This window comes from Vitis riparia, chromosome 12 (assembly GCF_004353265.1).
Source record: "Vitis riparia cultivar Riparia Gloire de Montpellier isolate 1030 chromosome 12, EGFV_Vit.rip_1.0, whole genome shotgun sequence".
In the NCBI taxonomy this organism is placed as follows: Eukaryota; Viridiplantae; Streptophyta; class Magnoliopsida; order Vitales; family Vitaceae; genus Vitis; species Vitis riparia.
The window spans coordinates 16,229,232-16,250,745 of NC_048442.1; the positions used below are offsets into that span (position 1 = coordinate 16,229,232).

General features: G+C 32.8%; 3 protein-coding genes across 4 annotated transcripts; 1 reads left to right on the forward strand and 2 right to left on the reverse strand.

Annotated features, from left to right (window-relative positions):
- Positions 1-3,874: 3,874 nt before the first annotated feature.
- LOC117926203 (scarecrow-like protein 32) lies at positions 3,875-5,986 on the reverse strand. The gene has a single exon (XM_034845278.1). The coding sequence runs from the start codon at positions 5,659-5,661 to the stop codon at positions 4,324-4,326; it is 1,338 nt and encodes a 445-aa protein (XP_034701169.1). The 5' UTR covers positions 5,662-5,986; the 3' UTR covers positions 3,875-4,323.
- A 6,703-nt stretch (positions 5,987-12,689) lies between these two features.
- Positions 12,690-13,640, forward strand: LOC117927053. The gene is made up of 2 exons (XM_034846426.1): positions 12,690-13,127; positions 13,424-13,640. Exons 1-2 carry the CDS (start codon positions 12,835-12,837, stop codon positions 13,479-13,481), a joined length of 351 nt encoding a protein of 116 aa, XP_034702317.1. The 5' UTR covers positions 12,690-12,834; the 3' UTR covers positions 13,482-13,640.
- Positions 13,641-14,909: 1,269 nt separating this feature from the next.
- On the reverse strand, positions 14,910-20,247 carry LOC117927067. 2 transcript variants are annotated; one of them, XM_034846453.1, is made up of 6 exons: positions 20,033-20,247; positions 18,535-19,426; positions 18,257-18,444; positions 16,177-16,219; positions 15,842-15,909; positions 14,910-15,657 (listed from the first exon to the last, which is right to left on the reverse strand). In XM_034846453.1, the coding sequence occupies exons 1-6, from the start codon at positions 20,131-20,133 to the stop codon at positions 15,177-15,179; spliced, it is 1,773 nt and encodes a 590-aa protein (XP_034702344.1). In that variant the 5' UTR covers positions 20,134-20,247; the 3' UTR covers positions 14,910-15,176. The 2 variants fall into 2 exon arrangements, with proteins under 2 accessions (XP_034702344.1, XP_034702345.1); XM_034846454.1 differs by having other exon boundaries at positions 16,183-16,219; positions 20,033-20,246.
- Positions 20,248-21,514: the final 1,267 nt, after the last annotated feature.

Genomic DNA, 21,514 nt, shown 5'->3' on the forward strand with positions numbered 1-21,514 from the left:
TATCTTTTTTGGGTCCTTTCAACCATGGGCTGCCCTATATTTTGGAAGCATTGCAGGAGCCCTTCAAGCACGGTCCATGTGGTATGGGTCAGACAATTCACAACACCTATGATTTTTAGGCCAATTTTCCTTGTTCTAGTGTGTTTAAAGGTTGGTATTGAAATGTTTGATGGGCAAAAGTTTCAATTTAAATGAAGAACTAGAAGGGAATTAACTTCTCTAAGTTCCCGGAAAGTATTAAAAAAAAAAATACTAAAGAAATTAATTTTTTTATATTTGGTTTTATTACTTAGAATAAGAAAAAAAATCAAATATAATTAAATTTTGTTAGAAATTTATGTATTTTAAAATTATTTAATATTTATATATCAGAGAAAATTAGTGAAATGAATTTGAAAAAGACTATAAAGATAGTTTATTGAATTTAGATTTATTTTTTATTTTTCTTCTTTTTTTTGGGTACGATCTGTTTGATGTAAGGGTGTTAAAAGGTGTTTTTTTTATGGAAAAATGAATCAAATTGTTAAGATCAATTTATTGTTGAATTAAAATTGAACTGACCTTTTTGTGATTGAAAAACCAACTCAAGCCAAGTATGTTTACTGTGAATTTTGTTTGGTTTAAATGATAAAAATTAATTTAGTTCTTAAGTCTAATTGGTTTTTAAAACCATCTTGATACATTTAAAATTTCTAATCCAAAATATAATAAGTATATTTTAAAAATTAATCTAACCATACTCTTCTAGCAATTACTTTAATAAAGTTTACAAAATATACATAATAGTAAATATATATATATAGAGAGAGAAAAAAAGCATCTAATTAATTAACATCAATTAATCATAAACCACAAGAGAAATAGGTTGTAAAATGTCCATTTGGTTAATTTAGTTTTTATCAACTAGAATACAAGAATGTCGAAAACCGACCATTAAGTCTCTTTTTATAATTCTCAAACTAAACCAACATTAATAATTAAAAACTGAACTGGTTTAAGTTTTGATGTGATATTGTCGATTAATCATAACATAAGATGACTAAAGGTATTGATACTACTATTTTTTTATACATTGGTTTACCAAAAGAAAATAATAAAAAAAATCAATAAAAATTCAACATTAAGGGAGTTTTTTATAAACCAACTTAGAACATGTTTGTATTAAGTTTGATAAGCGATTTTTTGTTAAATTAATAAAATCTTTCATGTCTATCTGACTAATTTTGTTCAAAGAACTTATAACTTAAAAATAACTTAATGTGTAAGGAAAATGTTAATTCATGGAAAAGTTATATTTTGACTTGTATAAAAAGCTATTTCATGTTTAATAAAACCTTTAGATACAAATATTACCATTTAAAAATTATAATTTTAACTTTATTTTCATCTTCTAGCTAAAACAAAAATTATATAAGAAGTTATCTCAAACATATAAGCTATTAGTAATTTAATATAACTTAATAACTTAATTTAAGTCATTAAGTATATTAATTTTATTTGGTAGAATAACTTAATATAACTTAAATTAACGTTATCAAATAATCTTAATTAGGCTTAAAATAAAAGTAAATAATAAATTTTACAACCACACGAAAATAATTTAGCATAATAAACGTAAATTATTAAGATTATTAAATTTCACCAATCACCTCAAAAAAAGAAGAATAATACAGTCTTACTTTCCGGGAAAAACCTTTGGTAATGCCTGGTGTAAAAGCCAAAAATTTTCCTATTAACTGTTTTAGCCTCTGAGTCGAAGTCCTTTTTAACCAGAGCCAGTGAATTTTTCCTTATGTTTGATTTGAACTCTACTCTCATATCTTCCATTTGATCATGTCAACTGTACATGTTAGGGATGAAGGTGATTGTTCATAAGATTATAGGTAATGTGTTGGTTATAATTTCCTTCCCATATCAATTGATGACAATCATATATAACTCGAACTCAAGTAAATCTAGACTTTCTTATTATATTAAGCTATCAATTTGACTTAAAAATTTAAATTGTAATGCAATCGGAGAAAATATGCATTTAACGCAAATTCATACCTATCCACATAAAAAAAAATTAGGTCATTTCATCTTTGAGTACCCTACATTTTGGAATATTGAATTAACGGGGCAAATTCCAATTCAAAGGTAGGATTATCAGGGGAAACTGTTTTCTAGAATAGTTTTTTTATTCTTAAGAATAGGAAACAGAATGTTTTCAAAAAATATCTTTTATTTATTTTCTGTTTTTTTTCACTTGTTTTATGAAGATCGTTTAAAGAAATAATTATAAAAACATGTAGATTAATGATTAAAAATAAAACACCATATATAAAAAATAATTTTTTTAAAACAAGTTTAAAATATTTTAAGTTTTCAAACAGAATTTTATTCTATAACAATCAGAAAATAGTTTTTAAAAACTGTTCTAAAAAATTATTTTTGAAAACCGCTACCAAATAGGCCCTTATTCTTTTTTATGAAAAATATTCATGAAATTTACTCCAACCATGCTCGAGATCTAATTTTTCGAATGTTTTTCTCTTAGACTATGTTTGGTTAGCGGGATAAGATAGGATAGGATATATATATCCTAAAATATCATATCCTATTTGATAGGATATGCATGTCTTAGGATGTGATTTCCAATGGGATATGATATCTTTAGATATACATATCATATGGACATAATATTTTAAGGTAACATATCCAATTAAATATACCATATTATATTATATTTATATTTAATTTGTGAAATGAATAAAAAATAATATGAAATATATATTATTTTCAATGTTTAAAATAAAAATTATATCACATTCAAATATTTTCTATTTAAAAAATGAAAATTTTGTTATGTTTAATAATGTTCATGATTAAAATATTTAAACTTTACAAATAATTTTTTTATTTATATTATGTTATTTAATATATAAAAATAATTGATATATCATATATTAATATTATTTTATAAATATTTTTTTAGTTTTCTTTTTTAATCATAAATTTAATTCATAGTAAAAAAAAATATTTTGTAAAATGAGTATATTAAAAAATAAAAAATTAATAAAAAAAAAATGAATTTTTGATATATGGGATACATATATCACATATTTTACCATTGGATTAACTTATCCCATGTAAAAATAATGAAAAAAAAAATGATGGATAATATATCCTATTACTTATCATATCCTATATTTGATTAAACATGAATAAATAATGGGATAATTTATCATATTTCATCGCTAACCAAACATGAAATATGATATAATATCTCATTTTTTATCTTATCTCATGTATTATCCGACAAACCAAACATAACTTTAATGTTCAAATAAACCAGGAGGTTATTAACCACCTATACATCAAGTTATTGACAGACAATTCAACAATGTATGTCAAACAAGTAAAAAAAAAGTGAAAGTGTTGAAATTTCCAGTGAGATGAATGAGAAATGAATCTTTATTTTCCCGAGAAAATTTTGGACTGATGTACCCAGTATATATAAACCAAAAATCTCCTATTGTTTTAGCTTTTACCCTCTGCTAGCTTCATGTCCTAGTAAACCAAAACTAGTTATCTTTTGTTAGATGTGGACTCAACTGTCACGATTTTCTTCCTTCTGCTACATCATGTCAGCTGTACATGGTGGGCATGAAGAGGACTCTTCATAAAATTAAAGGTAACGTGTTGCTTACTATTTCTCCTATACCAAAATTTTCTAAGGTACTGTCATTTCTGAATTTGTTTTTTTGTATGTATTGGTAACTAAAAAATGTTGCACTCTAAGTTCACTCAAATCCAAACTTTCCGGTATTTAGAAGATTGTTTGATGTAGGGAAAGAATAAGGGGGACTTGGAGAATTTGAACAATAGCTAGTGTGATTAAGACTAATAAGAGCAAATGGGTTACTTTCAGATTTCCAGAAACAAAGTGAGAGTTTTTGTCTCATACAGAGAAGGTATGTACAATTTCTCTCTTTGCCTTACATGTGATGACAGCAAGGAGATCGATTAGGAGACAAAGGTGATGAAATGGAGTTATTTTGGAGAAGTTGCCCTTGTCCTTCTTGTCTGGTGCCCCATTTGCAGCCTTTTGACAAAGGAAAAATAAATAAAAAAGAAAGAAAGAAAGAAAAGAAAAGCAACCAAGTTTTGTCACTGCCCTTGATTTGGATCTTTTGGACCACGCTCAGAAGATAAAAATCAAAAGTCCCATGTCATGGTAGGTCCAGTAAAGCCATGCCCTAACTAGCTAGATGTGAGATACTTGAAGGGCACTGTCCCCTTTAATCTTAGGGAACTTAATTAGGTCACAACCCTTTGTGATTAATCCTCAAGCCCACTTGGGAACCAAGCTGTTGCAAAGATTGAATTGTGACCTTTCCATGTGAGCACCAGCATATCCTCTTCTCTCTTCATTCCCCACCCGCTCGCATGTTCATCTAGTAGGAACTTCACTTCCCTCACCGTCTCTTCGCAAAATGGTATACTCAGGAATCCGGAGCTCTTCATTCTTTGTGATAATTTGGGACCGGACTCGAGCCTTTCGATCCTCTGAAGCCCTTCGTAGGTGATGATGTCTTCGATTTTATGGCCTATATCGGCCTCATACTCTATTCTTTGGTGGTTGTCCTTGGGGAGGAATGTCTCCAAGGCATCAAATGGGATCCAAAAGTAATTGAAGCAAGTAGTGATCCTAGAAGTGAGACTTGATGCACCCAAATCAGCATCCTCGTCCACCACAACTAGAATTCGAGGGTTAAGGCCTTTGATTACTTCGAGGAAGGTGTCACGCAAAGAAACATTTTGAGCCCTTCCCTTTTGGTCATCAGGCAAATATCGTAGCCAATTTTGGCAATTGACTACTAAAGCCTCATCATCCCTAAGGTCAAGCATGGAAGGATTCAAATGATTTAAGAGTGATTCAGAGTAGAGACTAGAGGATTCTCTAGATATCATTTCACCCATTGTTGATGATGATGAGTCCTCAATCACATTGAATTCAAAAGGGACATCCCTGAACTTAGCGAAATTCGCCAAACGGAGGCCGACTTCTTCACTCGACACATTAAGTAAAGGAGGGACCGGTGGCCTGAAAGACGGTACAGTGATTCGGAGCGAAGGAGGCCCCTCAGGCCTCTTAGCCAACGCGTCGATGAGAGTAGGCCACTGCATACAGTGAGTGATGCTGAAATCCAAGATGTGAACTCTTGGGCACCCTTGAATTGCATTAAATATGGTACTATTTGCTGCACAAAATCCAAACCTGTGCCAAGGGATTAGATCAACATACCCGGCGAGCTCAGTCACAGTCATCAGCCTCCTCTGAAGACCGCTGCTGCCACTGAAGTTCATAGCTGTAGTAGGGCAAACCCTAGAAGCCCTGGAGATGAGAGCTCTTAAGAACCAAGAGGTCAGCCTCTGGTTAGGGTCACCCATAGACGAAGCCACGTTGTTAAGCACCCACATCACTTGTTGAGCCAAAGTCACATCGTTGCTCTCTAAGGCACTTGCGCAGTGGAGCAGAAGCTTCTCTATGCATGCTCCATCAAGGCTGCCAAGGCATCCTCTGAGTGCACCTGATAGAGAATTTTGAGGGGTGTTGAAGAGACTAGGGCTTTGTAGAGAAATGGGTGGAGGGTTCCCTCTTAGCTCAGCTTTCATGGCTGCAGTCTTGATGACTGAGAATACCCAAAAAATAATTAGGGTTTTGTCCCTTCTACGTGCATGGAGGGCCTGGTATCTCCGGGGAAGACAGCAATCAGATCGGTTTCATGACACGCGTCAAATCGATATTGGTGGTTGGGATTGAATAGCTAGGGTATTATCTGGTTGCAGATTTGACCTTGCAAGCTGAAGAAAATATGAGGCCTTGGATGTTGGAAATCAGAACATGGGACATGGTTTTGGTGTTAAATTTTTGTGCATGTCTGAGAGAGAGAGAGAGAGAGAGAGAGAGAGAGAGAGAGGAAGAGAAAGAGAGAGAGTTGAGAGCTAGTTTATCTTCTAGTATGGACTAGGAACCGTATATTATATATATAGATATATAAATATATACTAAGAAAGGTCCTCTGTGGAATAATATTAATCAAGATACTACGTATCCAAAATTTGTAATGAAATGAACCTTTATCATTCTAAAATGACAAGAGTACCTGCTGGGTTTCATCTTATCCGTCTCGATTTGCTGCCTTTTCCTCATCAGATAAGTCCAAATTTCCTTCTGTAAATCATTGAATAAACTCCAACCTAGCCTAAAATCCATGGAACTAGTGGGAGGCCCATTACCCACGGAAGAATGAGCCTTGGGGTACTTTTCACATCCCTATTCTGGAGTCCACTTAGGTTAGTCTCAGTCCCAGCCATGTCTAGTTAGGGCTCTTTGATTGAGTACACATGTGAAATTTGAACTATTATGTACTATGGATCGACTTGAGTACTCATTATTGAAACCAAGTCCTTGGACCATGCTTCATCATGTCAATTACTGTATTATTCCAAAATCATTACTTGGAGCTTTTCTAAGCAATTTTGGCCTATTGTTCTTCACTTCTCAATCTCATTTTCTGCACCCAAAGCGAATAAATGGCGTCTTCGCTCATTTGATTGCCTAAGAGTAGGTCAAGGAAGCTGTCTTAGCCGGCCACTTCTTTGTCGAATTTGTGTTCATGCAACGCGATATCATTAGTTTAATTAATTTGGTTTTCTCATTGAGCTTAATGATTGATTGCTACATTTCATTCCCATCCTCCCACATACATGTAATATATATGGCTTCACTTTGGTTGCTTCTGCCATGTAATGCCACAGCATAAGACAAATAGCCCTCTTCCCTCGAGGACCAAGCTGGTTATTTCACTAAAATTAATGTCACTCCATGCATTCGTTAAGATCACCGAATATTATAATAAACTTTCAAAACTTTGTTTTTTTCCAATCAAAGCTTGCAATGGTGAATATAGTAACCAAATTCAGAGAAATTGTACCAACATGGATGATCAAATTAGGGTTATGTTGGAACTCCAAGGTTTTGTCATTTCAATGGAAATGGAAATCCTATTTGTAGGCGTCGTCATCGCTGGTGCCAAATAGGGTTTCACTATGGGTTCCCCAAGACTTCAAATTTATAATAAAGCCATAAAAGGCCATGCAGATATAAAGCTACACTATTTCTTCTTGTTCCTCATAGGTACCAATGTGCAAGCGATCACATGCAAGCTTTAGCAGTCTTAAGGCCTCAAGTGCAATCTCTATAAACAAAATCAGAGTTTAGTTAAGAGGCTAAGTAATTAATCAAACGTGTAATGTTTTTGTTTAAATTAAATGACCCCCAAAATGTATGGACTATGCTTCTCCTCTCATGGACAGAAACGAACACAGAAATGAGATGGACTAACATGCCTTCACAATTATTTTCCACTGCAAAGCTGTGTGGTCTGCTGCATATGAAGACATGTCATTGTCACTTTTCCTAGAACAATCCAACCAAATCTTCTGATTTTGATTACACATTTCTTCACATGTAAAAGGAAACCCCTAGCTAGTCTCTCCACAGTATTCATAGAACCTCTGCAACATATGCAGCTTTAACGTTAAAAAAAGAAAAAGATAGAGCACCACCTCCTAACACATGAACATGTACAATTGAGATTAATTGGTTCTAAGTCATCTTAGTTTAATTTATTTCTAATTAATAGTGAGAAAGTGTAATTACTCGCTCCCCATCATGTAGATATTGCTATCCTTAAGCTTGAACCTCTCAGGACTTCAAAATACATCTACATGAAGTTCTTGTTGTATGCTATGTGAGATAATTAACATCTATAACGACATAGTCTCTCGCATAAATATAACTTAATTTAAACTCAAACTAACTATCATTTGAAGTGATGTGAGCCTTAGCTTCAAAGCGGATAATATTCGAAGGAGACTGATAATTACATAAATGATTAATATCAATCACCCATAGAAAGAATCTTTACTCGAAATAGAGAGGAAGCCCATGAAAAAACAACACCCAAAACACTTGGATACAGCTTTGTTTTATTTCGTGGTGATTTGAGGACTTGTATATATATATAATGACAGCATCTATATGTACAAGGACAGCATCTATGCCACGTGAAACAATGCGATCCAAAGCTTGTTTACTATAAAATATATACACTAATCAATAAGCTTAGCATAGTAATTTTCGCCTAAACTTTGGTATGCAGTCAGACTAATCACTATCTTCTTGTCATTAATACAATATCAATCAAGAAATGAACAGATAGTACTCGCACCCCTCTGATCATAAATATGCTACTTGATTTTGTTATGGTGTAGGTTTGAATGTTTTTTAGACACATTTCAACCCTAAAATAATGGTCTTCAGGCCTTTGTTTATGCAGAAGTACTGTATCATATAGACTAAGTACTGAGAGTTATTGTTGCTTGATATTACCCCAGATTCAATGATTAAGCTTGGATTTTACTTCAAGAATTAATAGAGGCTTATAATAACTCATCATCACTTAGTATCAAAGCTAATCTGAAGCTTAGTAATTATTTCAAAACCTAGGTGGGTGTTGTTGAGGAAATCTTGGAAAGAAACTATTTTCATGGTCCTACTCAAGTTTTTCAATCTGCCAGTACTCAAATCTCTCCTAATTTAGAGCTCTTCGTTGAAACTAAATACACTGTCAAGTTCTTTCATCGGTAAGAATTAAGAAAGAGCTAGCTGATTAGACAACCTCAAGTCAGCTTGAGCCCATGGTTGTTCTTTGAGAGCCCAATCCCAAAAGCTTCACGGCCATGGGCTCAACACTATCCACAATTCAACAAATGTCCAAAAACCATCTAAGGTGTCACCATCTTTTTTTGGAGATATCATGAGGCTTGGCTTTGAAGATTATTATAGTTCATTGTTTGCAACTAATCTTTTGTTTTGAGAGCATGGAGTGTAATGGGAACCACTATTACTTTACAGTTTTAATGATCATTACCCATTGATGAGAATAACACTGTGAGTAGACCTCAATGGAATGGGAAGGATGAGATGAGTATTGGGTGCTCCTCCAGCTCAGGCAACAATTAGAGAATTGACCATGAAGGGACATTCATCTGTTTCTCTTTCCAGGTGGATAAGATCAGATAAGGAAACAAAAATCTCCAACAAATTGACACCTTTAATTGCCTCTCATTAACCCAATAATCAATCTTAATTGACTTTGCGCAAAACAGAAGAAAACCCATAATGTTGAACCTCATTTGGTATGCACAACTGCATAAAATACCATTGAAAAAAGGGGTCATAACTGGTAAGGTGGGAGTAAACTGGCTAAGTACATAATGTGGAAATAATACCAAACAGTGTGATGTGCCATACATTCAATCCAACCTAGTCATCTGTCATAGGCATAGCTTGGACCCATTTTCAATTTGTATACTTCAATATGAACAAATCATTCCCAATTCTTGGTGGGTTTTGCTAGTCAACATGGATTCATTGCAACTCATCTTAAACTTCCAATCAATGCACCCATTTTGCAATAATGAGGTTATACCTATATAATGGTGTAAGAAATAAGTCTTAATTGGTGATATAATTCTAATATAAATATGATGTGGAATATCGCAAAAATGTTTAATCCTTTTTCGTAAACATCAATTAGTTTTCAGATGATCAGATGATTAACCCTCCTATGTTATCGAAAGCATAAAAGCATCTTACGTTCGAGTCACAATAAAAAGAAGCGTGATAGTACAAACATGGTGCATAAACCTTGGCCCAACACTTTGTCATATTGCGAGGAGTTGTGGACCTAACCCAACACTTTATATATAGCAATTATATTCAACAAATTATAATATAAAAATTATTTTATTTTAAAATTTTATTATTTCATAATTCTCATTTTAAAGTGACAAAAAAAAATTATAATATCTTAGGGGAGTCAGTTGAAAATCAAAATCACTTAAATTTGCATTTGTCAATTATGTTTAGTACCCTCTCACACAAGTAATAGTGATTGACATGGAATATGACATAACACAACCTCTTGGGAAAATCCCATTTCCTCCACAGAGTGCATGCCCTTCAATTCCACTTAATTGGGATTCATCACTTCGGAAAGCAACTCAACAAATGGATATTTCAATTCCAAGGTGCCTTGCTGGCTCTCATGTCTGGGAAAATTTTAGAGAGACCATCACAACTTTCCCTTCAAAGTTATGTTCACTGTTCTAGCATTTTCTCATAATAATTGAGGTGGTTGGTTGCCTTGGAGTTGGTTTACTTTTCCTTCTAGTCTTAATGGGGAGGAAGAATTTTCTGGACATCATATTTTCCTAGCTAGCAGTGTTGGTGGTTGAAATGAATTCTTGGAAATGTACTTGCCATTGTGAATGTGTTGTAATTCTAGACTTTTCTTATCATTCATGTCCCACTTATTACACATCAGCAAGGTCCCATCAATATAATAATGGCCATAAGAGAAATATATATATAAATTATTCTAAAATTATATAGTTTAAATAATTTAATTGGGAAATAAAATGGTTGCTTTGATAATATTTTCGAAAATAATATTAATTATTTTAAGAATAAAATTTTCTTCAAAATTATAGATATGAAAAATGGGTTTTTCAACTTATTTTTTTCGTAAATGTATTATATGATATAAATATTTTAAAATTATTTTTTGATTTCCTAAAACACTTTACTAAAGATAAATGAAAATTAACATTTCACATTTATTTTAAAAATTAATATCTTTTTCAAATAAATTCTCAAAAAAAAAAAAACTATTTTCTACCAAAAACTTATTTTTTGAATTAAAAAACATTGTTGAAAGATACCAAAGGAAATTATTGTAATAAAATAAAAATAAATTAGGATGAAGGGGAATTTGAACTATTAACCACTATTTTTTTTATATTATTTGTTATCTTAAGGTTATCATCTATTTATTTGTTATGATTAATTTCATTTATGCCCTTAAGGTTTGGTATAAATACATCTAATCATCATCTGTTTCAAATTTTGTTAGTTAATATCTTTATAAATTTATTTTTAAAGGGATTTTAGGTGGGTATATTTAATAATTCTCTAAAAAAAGTAAAATTTTATTTTCTAAAAACAATCTTTAATTAATGAAATTTAGATAGGGCAATTTCATTATCATGGTTTTACTCATGGACTTTAGTCTAGGATTAAATGATGGCATTGTCTTTCAATTATTTTCATATTCAAATGGAATTTTGTTTGCCCCTACATTTTGGCCATTTTTGGGTAGGTCACAATATCTTTATCAAAGCTTTTAACAAGGGCCCTCTGGTACACTAAAATTCAACCCTTATTTTGATGAACTCATGAGGCAGTCCACTTGACATGTAGGCTGAATTTGTTTTAGGCCACTTCACCATTGACCATTTACCTATATGAAATGAAACTTAGTTAGCTATTATATCACTTTTCTTAGGACCCAATCATTGTCATTCACATGGGTTACCCTACTAAAATTCCCAATCCCCACCCCAAAAAAAAAAAAAAAAAAAAGACACCCATGTCATTTAATTGTTAATTCCCTTTTAATTAATGTTTTTTTCTTTTTTAAACACAATCTGATTTCAAAAATGAAAATGAGAAATTTCTTTAAATTTAATTATAATTTTAAAAATCATTAATTTTTTTTAATAAATCATTTTAACATATAGCTTCCATACATGCATTATGGGTGGGTAGGGTACAAATATGATGAAGTTTTTGTACAATATGGATGTTGCCCACAGATTTATAAGATTGGCACCATGGTTTTAGGACATAAAATAATGTTTATTTCTCATTGTTAAAAAAATAAAAAAATAAATATTATTAATAAAAATTATAAAAATAAATTAGTACGGTTTCAAGTTTTCTTATTTATATTTAATAAAATTAGGAGGGCCAGGAAACAAAGGAAAATATTACACCCCAATCCAACTTTTATTTTATTTTTATTTCTATTTTTATTTTTATTTTAAAAATATGACATAAAAGTGTATAATATGTAAATAATTATCATTTTATTTATTATTAGTAATATTTCTATTTTCTGTTTTCCTCCTTTTATTTATTTCATAAAATTGTCAAATACCTGAATAAATAATTTTTTTTTGCTATAATGCTTTTTATATTTTATTTTATTACATTTATGAATAAACCAAAAATGAATTTAAAAGTGTGTTTCATTGTGTAATTTAAAAATATTTTTTTATTTAAAAAAAAATTAATATTGTTTGACTATTATTCTTTAAAAATAAAATAAAATGGAGAACAATTTTTTAAAAAATAAATACAAATAATTTTCATCAATTTTTAAAAACTATTTTTTAAAAATATCATAGGGCCTACTCTTTTTATATTTTTTTTTCCTTTTTCATCTACCCTAATAGTTTTTTTATTTTCTTATAATTATAAAAAATATACTTACCTCAGCACAAATTTTTTTGAAAAATAAATGCCCAATTAATTCTTCCCAAATTCCCAACATATTGAAATCAATTAAATATTTCAATTAATTTGAGAACAGTTTTTTTTTTCTAAAAATAATCAATAACATCATAAATACATAGCCTCAGAGACAAATAAGAGTCTGAAACGTGGCTAATTGCAAAGACTTCAGTGTCGGAGCTGTAGAGTTTAACAGTCCCAGACTTACAGTTTCAGCATATATGGACAGTCCTCGAAGACCCACGTCAGACCATCCCTCTATCTCCTCCATAAATGCTCTCCTCGAAGCCTCCGATATATAAAGCCTGGACCCAAGTAAACTTGGCTTCACAAAACAATCGCTTCCGAAATCAGCCCTTTCAATGAAGTTCTTCTCGGAGCTGGGGTCGTGCTGCCGAGCTCCAGCGCCGGAGCCGGAGACAGAGGTCTCGTCAGGGCTGCTGACAAACGTGGGTCGTGTGTCGGGCCCGAAAAGCAGCACTAGAAGGCGCTCCTCTGGGCAGTGGAGGCCGGGGCTTTCAATGATTTCGGAAGACGGCGTCGCTTCGGCGGCGGAGAGAAGGCGTGAGAGGGTGGCGGGATCTGAGAAGAAGGCGTCTCAGGAAGGTGGATCGAGGGGCAGGGTTCGCCGGACTAGCGACAGCGAGGAGTACAGGTGAATTGGCTGCTCTGCTGATCCGATATTTCGGGTTTCGGTTTTTGCTTTCTTCGAAAAAAGGAGACGACAATGACCCGGCCTTTTTTGAAAAGAAGGTTTCCATTAAAAAAAAAAAAAATCTATTCTGAAACATGCTTCTGTTGTTTTCAAAAATGTTTTTTGGAAACAAAAATTATGAGCTTCTCTCTTCAGGGGACTTGATTTTTGAAATTTTATTTTCAAAACAATTCCCAGAAATTATTATTTTCATATTATATTATAAATATTTCTTACTGATTAATTTTTTTTTTCAGTAAATTGCAGCTCCAGATGATCATTCCGGCTTTCTCGCCAACGCCATTCTTGTTTTGAGTTTTTTTTTTTTTTTTTTTTTTGCTTTTATTTTTATGTTTTTATGTTTTTTTTCCCTTTTTTTTTTATGTTGTTCGTCACAATCTTGTACATTGATATTCCAAATAATGAAAGTGAATATTATCAAGCTTACAATATGTACGCTAAATTTGATTCTTAGAGCGGGGTGTAAAAAATAAAATTAATTGATTATTTAAATATAAATATATTATTATTCATTATTTATTTACGGGAAAGAAGAATTTTTTATTTTTTTATTATTGAAAATTCTTAGGTTTTTGGTGTCATCAATTTTTCTTGTATTTTTTATTAGTAAATATTTTATTTATTCCACTGATGGAATGAATTTTGTATTTTATTCTTAAAGACTTATTGATTTGAGATAAAATGCTAAAATGTTATTATATTATTTAAGGAATTTAAAATTTTTTAAATTTGTGTGATCACATATAAAATTAGTTAGAAATTTATGGATATCGAAATTATTTTATTTTTACCTAGAAAGATTAAATAAGTTAAATAAATTTTAAATAAGGTATAAAAATAATTTGTTTACTTAAATTTTTTTTTCTTGATTCTTTTTATTTTATTTTTTAAGCTTTTTCTTTTTTTGTATTTGGAACCACTATCATTTAGTCTTGTAACCATCGTTATTTTGGTGATCCATTATGAATTTAGTATCATTTTCCCCTTGATATAACAATCCCAGATTAAATAAGTTAAATAAATTTTAAATAAGGTATAAAAATAATTTGTTTACTTAAAATTTTTTTCTTGATTCTTTTTATTTTATTTTTTAAGCTTTATTTATTTATTTATTTATTTTATATTTGAAACCACTATCATTTAGTCTTATAGCCATCGTTATTTTGGTGATCCATAATGAATTTAGTATCATTTTCCGCTTGATATAACAATCCCATGACCTTAATCTTGATCATCTCGTATGAAAATCAAAATTTCAAATTTGGTATCTAATATGTAGACAAAACATTGAGGGAATTTAAGAGGTCTAACAAATTAGTTCTAAAAGTCATCATTTGAGTGACTTACAATTCTCCCCCGACATGAAACTCTCATGACTCGAATCCATGACATTTGGCTATAACTTCAGTTCTTGGATCAAATTTTTGGTATCTCATCAAATCAATTGACATTAAAAAATAATAAAATAAACCTTTTATGACATTCTTGTCACACCCGTTTAAATGCTTAAAGAGTAATATTATTGTACCTCCAGTGTTATTTTCTTCCCATCGTATTTCCCTTATGTATTCCAAAACCAAACATAGTCTTGGTGGATCGATTATATTAACTCACAATGCTATATATATTAATTTAATTGTAAAAGAAAATAATTATATATATACACATATAAGCTTACAAGTTTATTTGAATTGTACCCTCATTTGAAAACAAACTTCCAAGTTAGACCTGAAAAATTCGAATTATGAGGAAAAAGAGAAAAAAAGAAAATAAAATCAGGTTTGATTGGTGTTGGAATGTTGAGACTTGAGAGGAAGTTGTTTGTAGTATGTTCAAACATGGAAGTATCAGACAAGCACAATGACAGCATCAGACTATACAGTAAAGGGCCGCAAACACTAGTCGTATTCCTAGGTAAGCAGCTGTGTAAATGAGTAATGGCTGTTTTTGATAAGAGGAAACACCCATATTCATCCAAACTCAGCTTCTTCAGTAACCGTTGATCTTGATATGATGCCTGGAGTTATCCGTCAGCCTAGAAAACGGCACTTGGTTCCGCCCCGGCAAGGCCGTTTGGCTGGAAAATTGGTCATCTGTGTTGGGAGTCGAGGCAGATCTTGAGTATGCTTGGGCCAGCTCTAGTGCAGAAGACACTTTCCCGCGATGGGTCACTGAACCACTCGGCTCAGGGTGGTTAGGTTGCTGAATAGGATTGTGCCGAGTTTCTGGTTTGGATCTATGATCTCGCTGCTGTGGCTGCCTCTCAGCTTCCCTGCTGTTGTTCCTCCAGTTCTCGTTCCACCAACTCTTCCTCTGAATATCTGGTTTTGCAGTCTCCATCCACTGGTCCTTCCTATCCAAATCCCGCCCAAGCCTCCTTTCAGGAGTGTGAGTACTGGTTCCTTTGCTATGTCGAGCAGCTGGAACAGAATGGTCCCATGATGCTTCAAACTTGGGAGAGTCGTTGACCCTTCACATGCCAATGATAATTTATTAAGACGGGTTTTCTATTACAACATGCTTGAAGTTGTAGACAAATGAAAGATGCAGCTGAACTGATGCGAGAACTAAAATACTTCATTGAATTCATCTATCGGTTATATGCACATGTGCATCACCGAGAATGAGAATAATTCAGCATAGAAGACTAATACCTATTCGGTGTATGTCTGAGGTTGACATTACAAGTTGCAAGATCATCAATGCCTCGCTCCTTCAGAACCTGAGGAGGACAAGCAACATGTGGAAGTTGAAATCAGATGCGGGTTCCAAAGTAACATTGTTGGAAGGATACAATATTTCTGTGTCCTAGAGATTAGGTTGATCACAAAAACCACCATATTTTAATTTTCCATCTTGAACAGAGAGCCATAAAGACCCAAAAATAATGACATTGAAACTTGAAGCTATTAGCCAAGGAATGATGTAAGAACAAACGACTGATTCAATTAATCCAACTCCAGAATGCAGAAAAAGGACAATTTCTGACATGTACCAGTTCCCTTGGACGAGCACCACCAAACACTGTTTTCCTGCATCAGTTGCAGATGACATTGTGAGTTAATCAATGGTTTGAATAAGAAGAAATATCATTTGATAAACACATATATCTACTTGGCAGAGAGAGGCGTTCAGTATCAATTCATTGCAATCTCCTAGAAAAAATTGAGTATGACTGTATGACAATAAGAATTACATTGCTTTACCCCTTCCATAAGTTGATCGATTCAGACGTCTAAACTAAATACAGTATCGATCTATTCCAACTACAAAACCCACAAGTTGCTTGACTGAAAAGGTGGTTGCAGTATTAACACTCTGGGTTGTAACAACCACAACAGGGGAGTATGATTACAATTCCCTCCTCAGTACCAAAGGATAGGACGATTCATGAAAGGGGGCTACAGCTAAGTCAGGCATCACTTCATTTTTTTCCTTCTCTTCATCCTTCATGGTTGGCATGTCTCTTCTTATTTCAGATCCTTAATAACACATACATGGATTCCTTGTTTTTTTCATATCCTCATCATCCTAGTAGGCATGTGATCCATGGCTCCCGAAACAAGGATCTGTGAAAAGAATCTACAAGCTAACAAAACTTCTAGGATCAGCCTTTTGGTGTACCAAGCATACACAACAAAGCAGCATTCTCATGCTTTGCAAGTGCCGCCAGTAGTTTAATATTAAAAGCTTAAATGTTTAATCAAACTATTAACATCAATTCTCCACACAAATCATCCCATCAAAGGGAAAGTTCTACCAGCCCCAAAACATTTTTTTCAAATCTTGTTCCCATTTTCTTTAGATCTAGCAAAAAGTAAAATGTTTCAAGTCATGTACAAACTAAAAGTTTATTCTCACAACATAGACACCGGTAGTAGCCAAAGTTTTCAGAACCGGACCGGTCATTGAATCGGAAAAGTTATCAGTTTATGGTTCATTGGTCAGATCGGTAGTTGAACCGGTGATGTCATAAATATATAATTTATGAATTATTAAAATTTAAAATAATTATAAAAATAAAAATAATAATTTATATATTATTTAAAAATTAAATTTTATTTAAAAATAAAAAAATTAGTTTCAAATTAGAAATTTAAATTAAAATTTTAATTTTAATTTAAAATTTGAAAATTTAAAATTTATTTTTAAATAAAAAACTTATTTTAAAATCAGAAATTTATTTAAAATTGTAATGTTTTCATTAATTTAAATTAAAATCATGAAGTAAAAAAATAATAAATATAAAAGAAAATAAATAATAATGAGATGAGGTAAAAAATAAAAAAAAATCTAAAAAGGAAGGGAGGAGAGGGGTGGCCAAAAAGGGGAAGAAGGTGGGGGAGGGGTTTTCGCTGCGGGGAGGGGGTTCTGCCGATGGGAGGGGTTGTTGGAAAAAAAAAAAAATGGTTCACCAGTTGGATCGCAGGTTCAACTGGTCTAATTTTGGTCCGACTACTTTTTGGCCCAATTGACCGGACCGGTACCGACTGACAGTCCGTTTTGATTTATAAAACCATGGTAGTAGCTATACAACTTTCTTTCCAGTCCAAGTAAATCAGTCAAACCTCAAAGTTGAATTGATTGAGTAGATGAACAGCAGAGGATAGTAAAATACTGGCAAAATATGATAGGTATAACATGGCTAAAGCAAGAAAGGGTTACAGATTGACCAAATAATCAACCCAAGCTCCAACCATGTTTCAGAAACTATTTGGCCATTGTAGTAGTTTAAAGTAAAGGAGATGACTTATGACTGACTAGCTTTGAATCTAGATTTTCTAGATCAGCAAGTGCAAATCTCTACCTCCATTAACAGATTAGGTGGCTAACCAAAGTTACAAGCCAAAAATCTGCAGATAGAAAAGTCACGTGTATACAAAATTATAAAGTTAAAATAATATATAAGATCTCCACAAAATCTACACACAAGTGAATGCAGATGAATCGAATCCTCAGTTCTCTGTACTTCATGCATTGAACTAATAATAAAGGAAGAAAAAATAAGCTTACACTAAAAAAAAAGTGAAAGAAAAAAGGAAAATGAAACATTTGAGTAGTTTACCAACCTTTCTCTTTCAAGACTTTCTTCTGAATTTTCAAGAGGCAGGGAGCGGGGCATCAAGTTAAGTTTGGGACGCTCAACTGGTCGATTCCCATCAACAGAACCTGAAAATCCTGGTTTTGGAGGATCTGTGTTTCCATGTACTCTGTTCACAGTTACAACTTTTCCAGACTCCATGGGTTGTTGATAACCCTAAATTTAATCAAATGAAAATTGATCGTTCAATCAACTAATGCACAATTTCAAAATGGATATTCAAGAAACAGCCAGCCAACATTATACCTGCTTATGATCCTTTTCCAAAGTCTCCATTGGTTTAGATCTTGGAAGTAGCTTTAACTTAGGTGGTCCTGATACTTCTGTGGTCACTGCTGCTTGAATTTGAGACTCACCAAAATTAGCTTCAGTCAGGATCTCTTCTGTATCCACCTTAGGCCTTCCCCTCTCATAACTTGGTGATATCTTTGCTGTACTCCCAATTCCATCTTCAGCAATCCAATTCCTTTCTGCATGAGTTTCCCATGCATCATCACAACTACCCCTTTCATTAACCAAACCCACGCCACCTGATATGTCATTATCCTTTGAATAGAGTAAATGTGGAAGAAGCTCAATGGGATTTTTTGACTGCCACATTCCCGAAGCAACTTTCTCAAGAGCACTAGCTTTAGCAAATTTAGAAGAAGGCACAGGCTCAGTGACGCCCATAACCTCTTTTCTCACCGCCCAAGCATTAGGCTGAGAATTGGTAACATTTTGGCCATCATCACCAGCTGATATTTGTGAATTAATGCCAACAGAAGTTGCTCCTCCTATTCTTACCGGGGAAGAGCTTGGACCTAAACTTGGAGAATGCAACACGGAATGCAATACCTGTCTTTCAGACACCCTCCCAGTGGGCAAAGGGTCTGGCTTCCAATCTTGCGGACTTGGAGGACCCAACCGAATGCCTTCATCGCTGAAAGTCCTGCGTGGACCTGATGCACCATCTAATGGCTTGCGCTCATCCTCATCGAAATTTCTACCTATGTGTGCCGGTTGAGAGAAAAAAGAACCCTTCTCATCAAATTTCCTCACTGCATCCGATGATCCAGGTCGTGAACGGTTCTCTGATCTTCCCGAATTGTTTCCCCAAGCTCCTGAAATCTGACGCTCAGAGCCAGACCTTGCAATTCTGAACCAATGATTGAGCAAAGTTTCTAACATTCATTCTTAAAGCTAATATTTCCGATCATCAAACATATTCAACAGGAGTTTGAATTGAGACTCAAACTTTCAGAGTTAAATCAAAATTTAAAGTAAAAACACATTATCAAAATTCAAAGCTAAAAGCACATAGAATCAACACAGAGAAAATGATGAAACTCAATTTTAAAAACATATGAATGAATTCGTTCATCCATAAATATAGAGAGAGACCACTCAAGCTTCTGATATCCGCCTGTCAGAATCAGACTCCCCGACTCTGAACCAATCGTTAACTAAAGCATTTTCAACATTCGATTCAAAAATCGAATTAAGAATGCAACATTATCCCAAAAAAAAATTATCAGAATTCACAGACAAATTTGCAAAATCTCCCAAATTATCAGAACTATTTATACCAGAAATGGATTCATTCAGACGTATATATACACCATTAAACTCAGTTTTGAATGAATTCATCCAAAATTGAGTTAAAACACACACAATCAACACATAGAAAATGATCAAACTCAATTTAACACGAGATCAACAAAAAAAAAAAAGGATTAATCTATATAGAGAGGGGGATACGTACGCGCCAGGAGCAGAAGGAAGGGGAAGATCGGAGGGAATGGAGCCGCCGTGGAAGGCTTTGAGGGACATGGTGGATCCGGTGAAAGCCTTCTTCTTCGACATTTTCTCTCTCTGGCTTCTCTCTAGAACCCGCTATGCGGTGGAAGAAGACGATGATGACGCAAAACGGCGACGTTTTGCATAGATTCTCTGCCTTGTCGGATATTACGTCATACGATTCAAGCTGCCTTTGTTGGGTTCAAGTTCCAAATTTGCTCTTACATTTTACATTATTTACCATTTGGTTGTCCAACAAATGTTTCATCCACGCGCACATATTGAGAGTGAACGCACGGCCCAGTGATAGAAGAGTTCCATTCACTGTAATTTGCCAGTGTATGCACACTCCGTGAAAGCCCGTGGCTTTCTTCTTGTACAATGGTGATGGTTTTTCGCCTTCGGCGGGACGCTACATAATACTCCCCCTCTATATAAAAAACATAAAAATGATTATTTTTTGGAAATAAATGTGTGAGATTTTATAATTTTAATTAATTTTATCTAATATATAAATATAAATTATCATTTTTGATTGGACACTAATTCAAAAAGTTTGATATATTTTTAAATTTTATAAAAAAAATCTGGAAAAGTTTGTTTTTTTAATAACTACATCCATTTTTTTATAAATTTTATTTAAAATATTATTATATAAATTTATTGTATAAAAATCCCAATAAAATTAAATTTAAAAAAATTAAGTAAAATTAAGTGTGACCTTCAGGAGTGGACTCCCAAAATATTTCCCTCCACTCAAGACCTATGAGCGCCAAGCCGAATTCCATTTTCCTAAAATACCCTCGCCCCATCTTATATCATCTAAATTACCAAAACACCCTCACCCTTCACTCCCCAAAGCTTCCAGTCCCATTTCAGTAATTTCGTACCTTCAACGTACCAAACCCAATATTAATATCCCACAGTAACAAAATCCTGACACACCCGAGGAAAATTCATCAAGTTGGCATCGGATGTAAATAAATTTCATTAAATATTATTATTTTTTTAAAAAAATAAAGGAATCTCCCATTTGTAAGTTTAATTATTATTTGAAATAAATTATCTAATTTATTCATATAAATTTGAATGTGATTAAAAATAATTAATATTTTTCTACCAACTTAATTATTCAATCAACAGTAATTAAATAAATATTTTGATTTTTGTAATTATATAATGCCAATTAATTTTATTTTATATTTTTTAAAAGATTTTATTTTCTTGATAAAAAACTTGGAAAGTAATTTTTAAAATAAAAGATAATATTTTTTGAAAATTTGTTTAGAAAAAAATACATCTTGACCTAAGCAGGTAATGTTTGTTAGATTTGCCTTTTCGATTCATGAATGGTATGAAATATAAATTTTCATAAAAGTAATTGACGTTTTTACCCTTGAAATTTGGTCACCGTTGCGGAGTATTTGAAGCGGGGGGCCATTGAATA

What these genes read in the sequence shown, in the direction of transcription:
- LOC117927053 (XM_034846426.1), top strand. Translation starts at nt 12,835, where the DNA reads ATGAAGTTCTTCTCGGAGCTGGGGTCGTGCTGCCGAGCTCCAGCGCCG. An exon ending in AGCGACAGCGAGGAGTACAG is followed by an intron (nt 13,128 to 13,423) that starts GTGAATTGGCTG and finishes TTTTTTTTTCAG; the next exon opens with TAAATTGCAGCTCCAGATGA.
- LOC117926203 (XM_034845278.1), bottom strand. Translation starts at nt 5,661, where the DNA reads ATGAAAGCTGAGCTAAGAGGGAACCCTCCACCCATTTCTCTACAAAGC.
- LOC117927067 (XM_034846453.1), bottom strand. Translation starts at nt 20,133, where the DNA reads ATGTCGAAGAAGAAGGCTTTCACCGGATCCACCATGTCCCTCAAAGCC. An exon ending in CTTCCTTCTGCTCCTGGCGC is followed by an intron (nt 19,427 to 20,032) that starts GTACGTATCCCC and finishes TCATTGGTTCAG; the next exon opens with AATTGCAAGGTCTGGCTCTG. An exon ending in TGGAAAAGGATCATAAGCAG is followed by an intron (nt 18,445 to 18,534) that starts GTATAATGTTGG and finishes GATTAAATTTAG; the next exon opens with GGTTATCAACAACCCATGGA.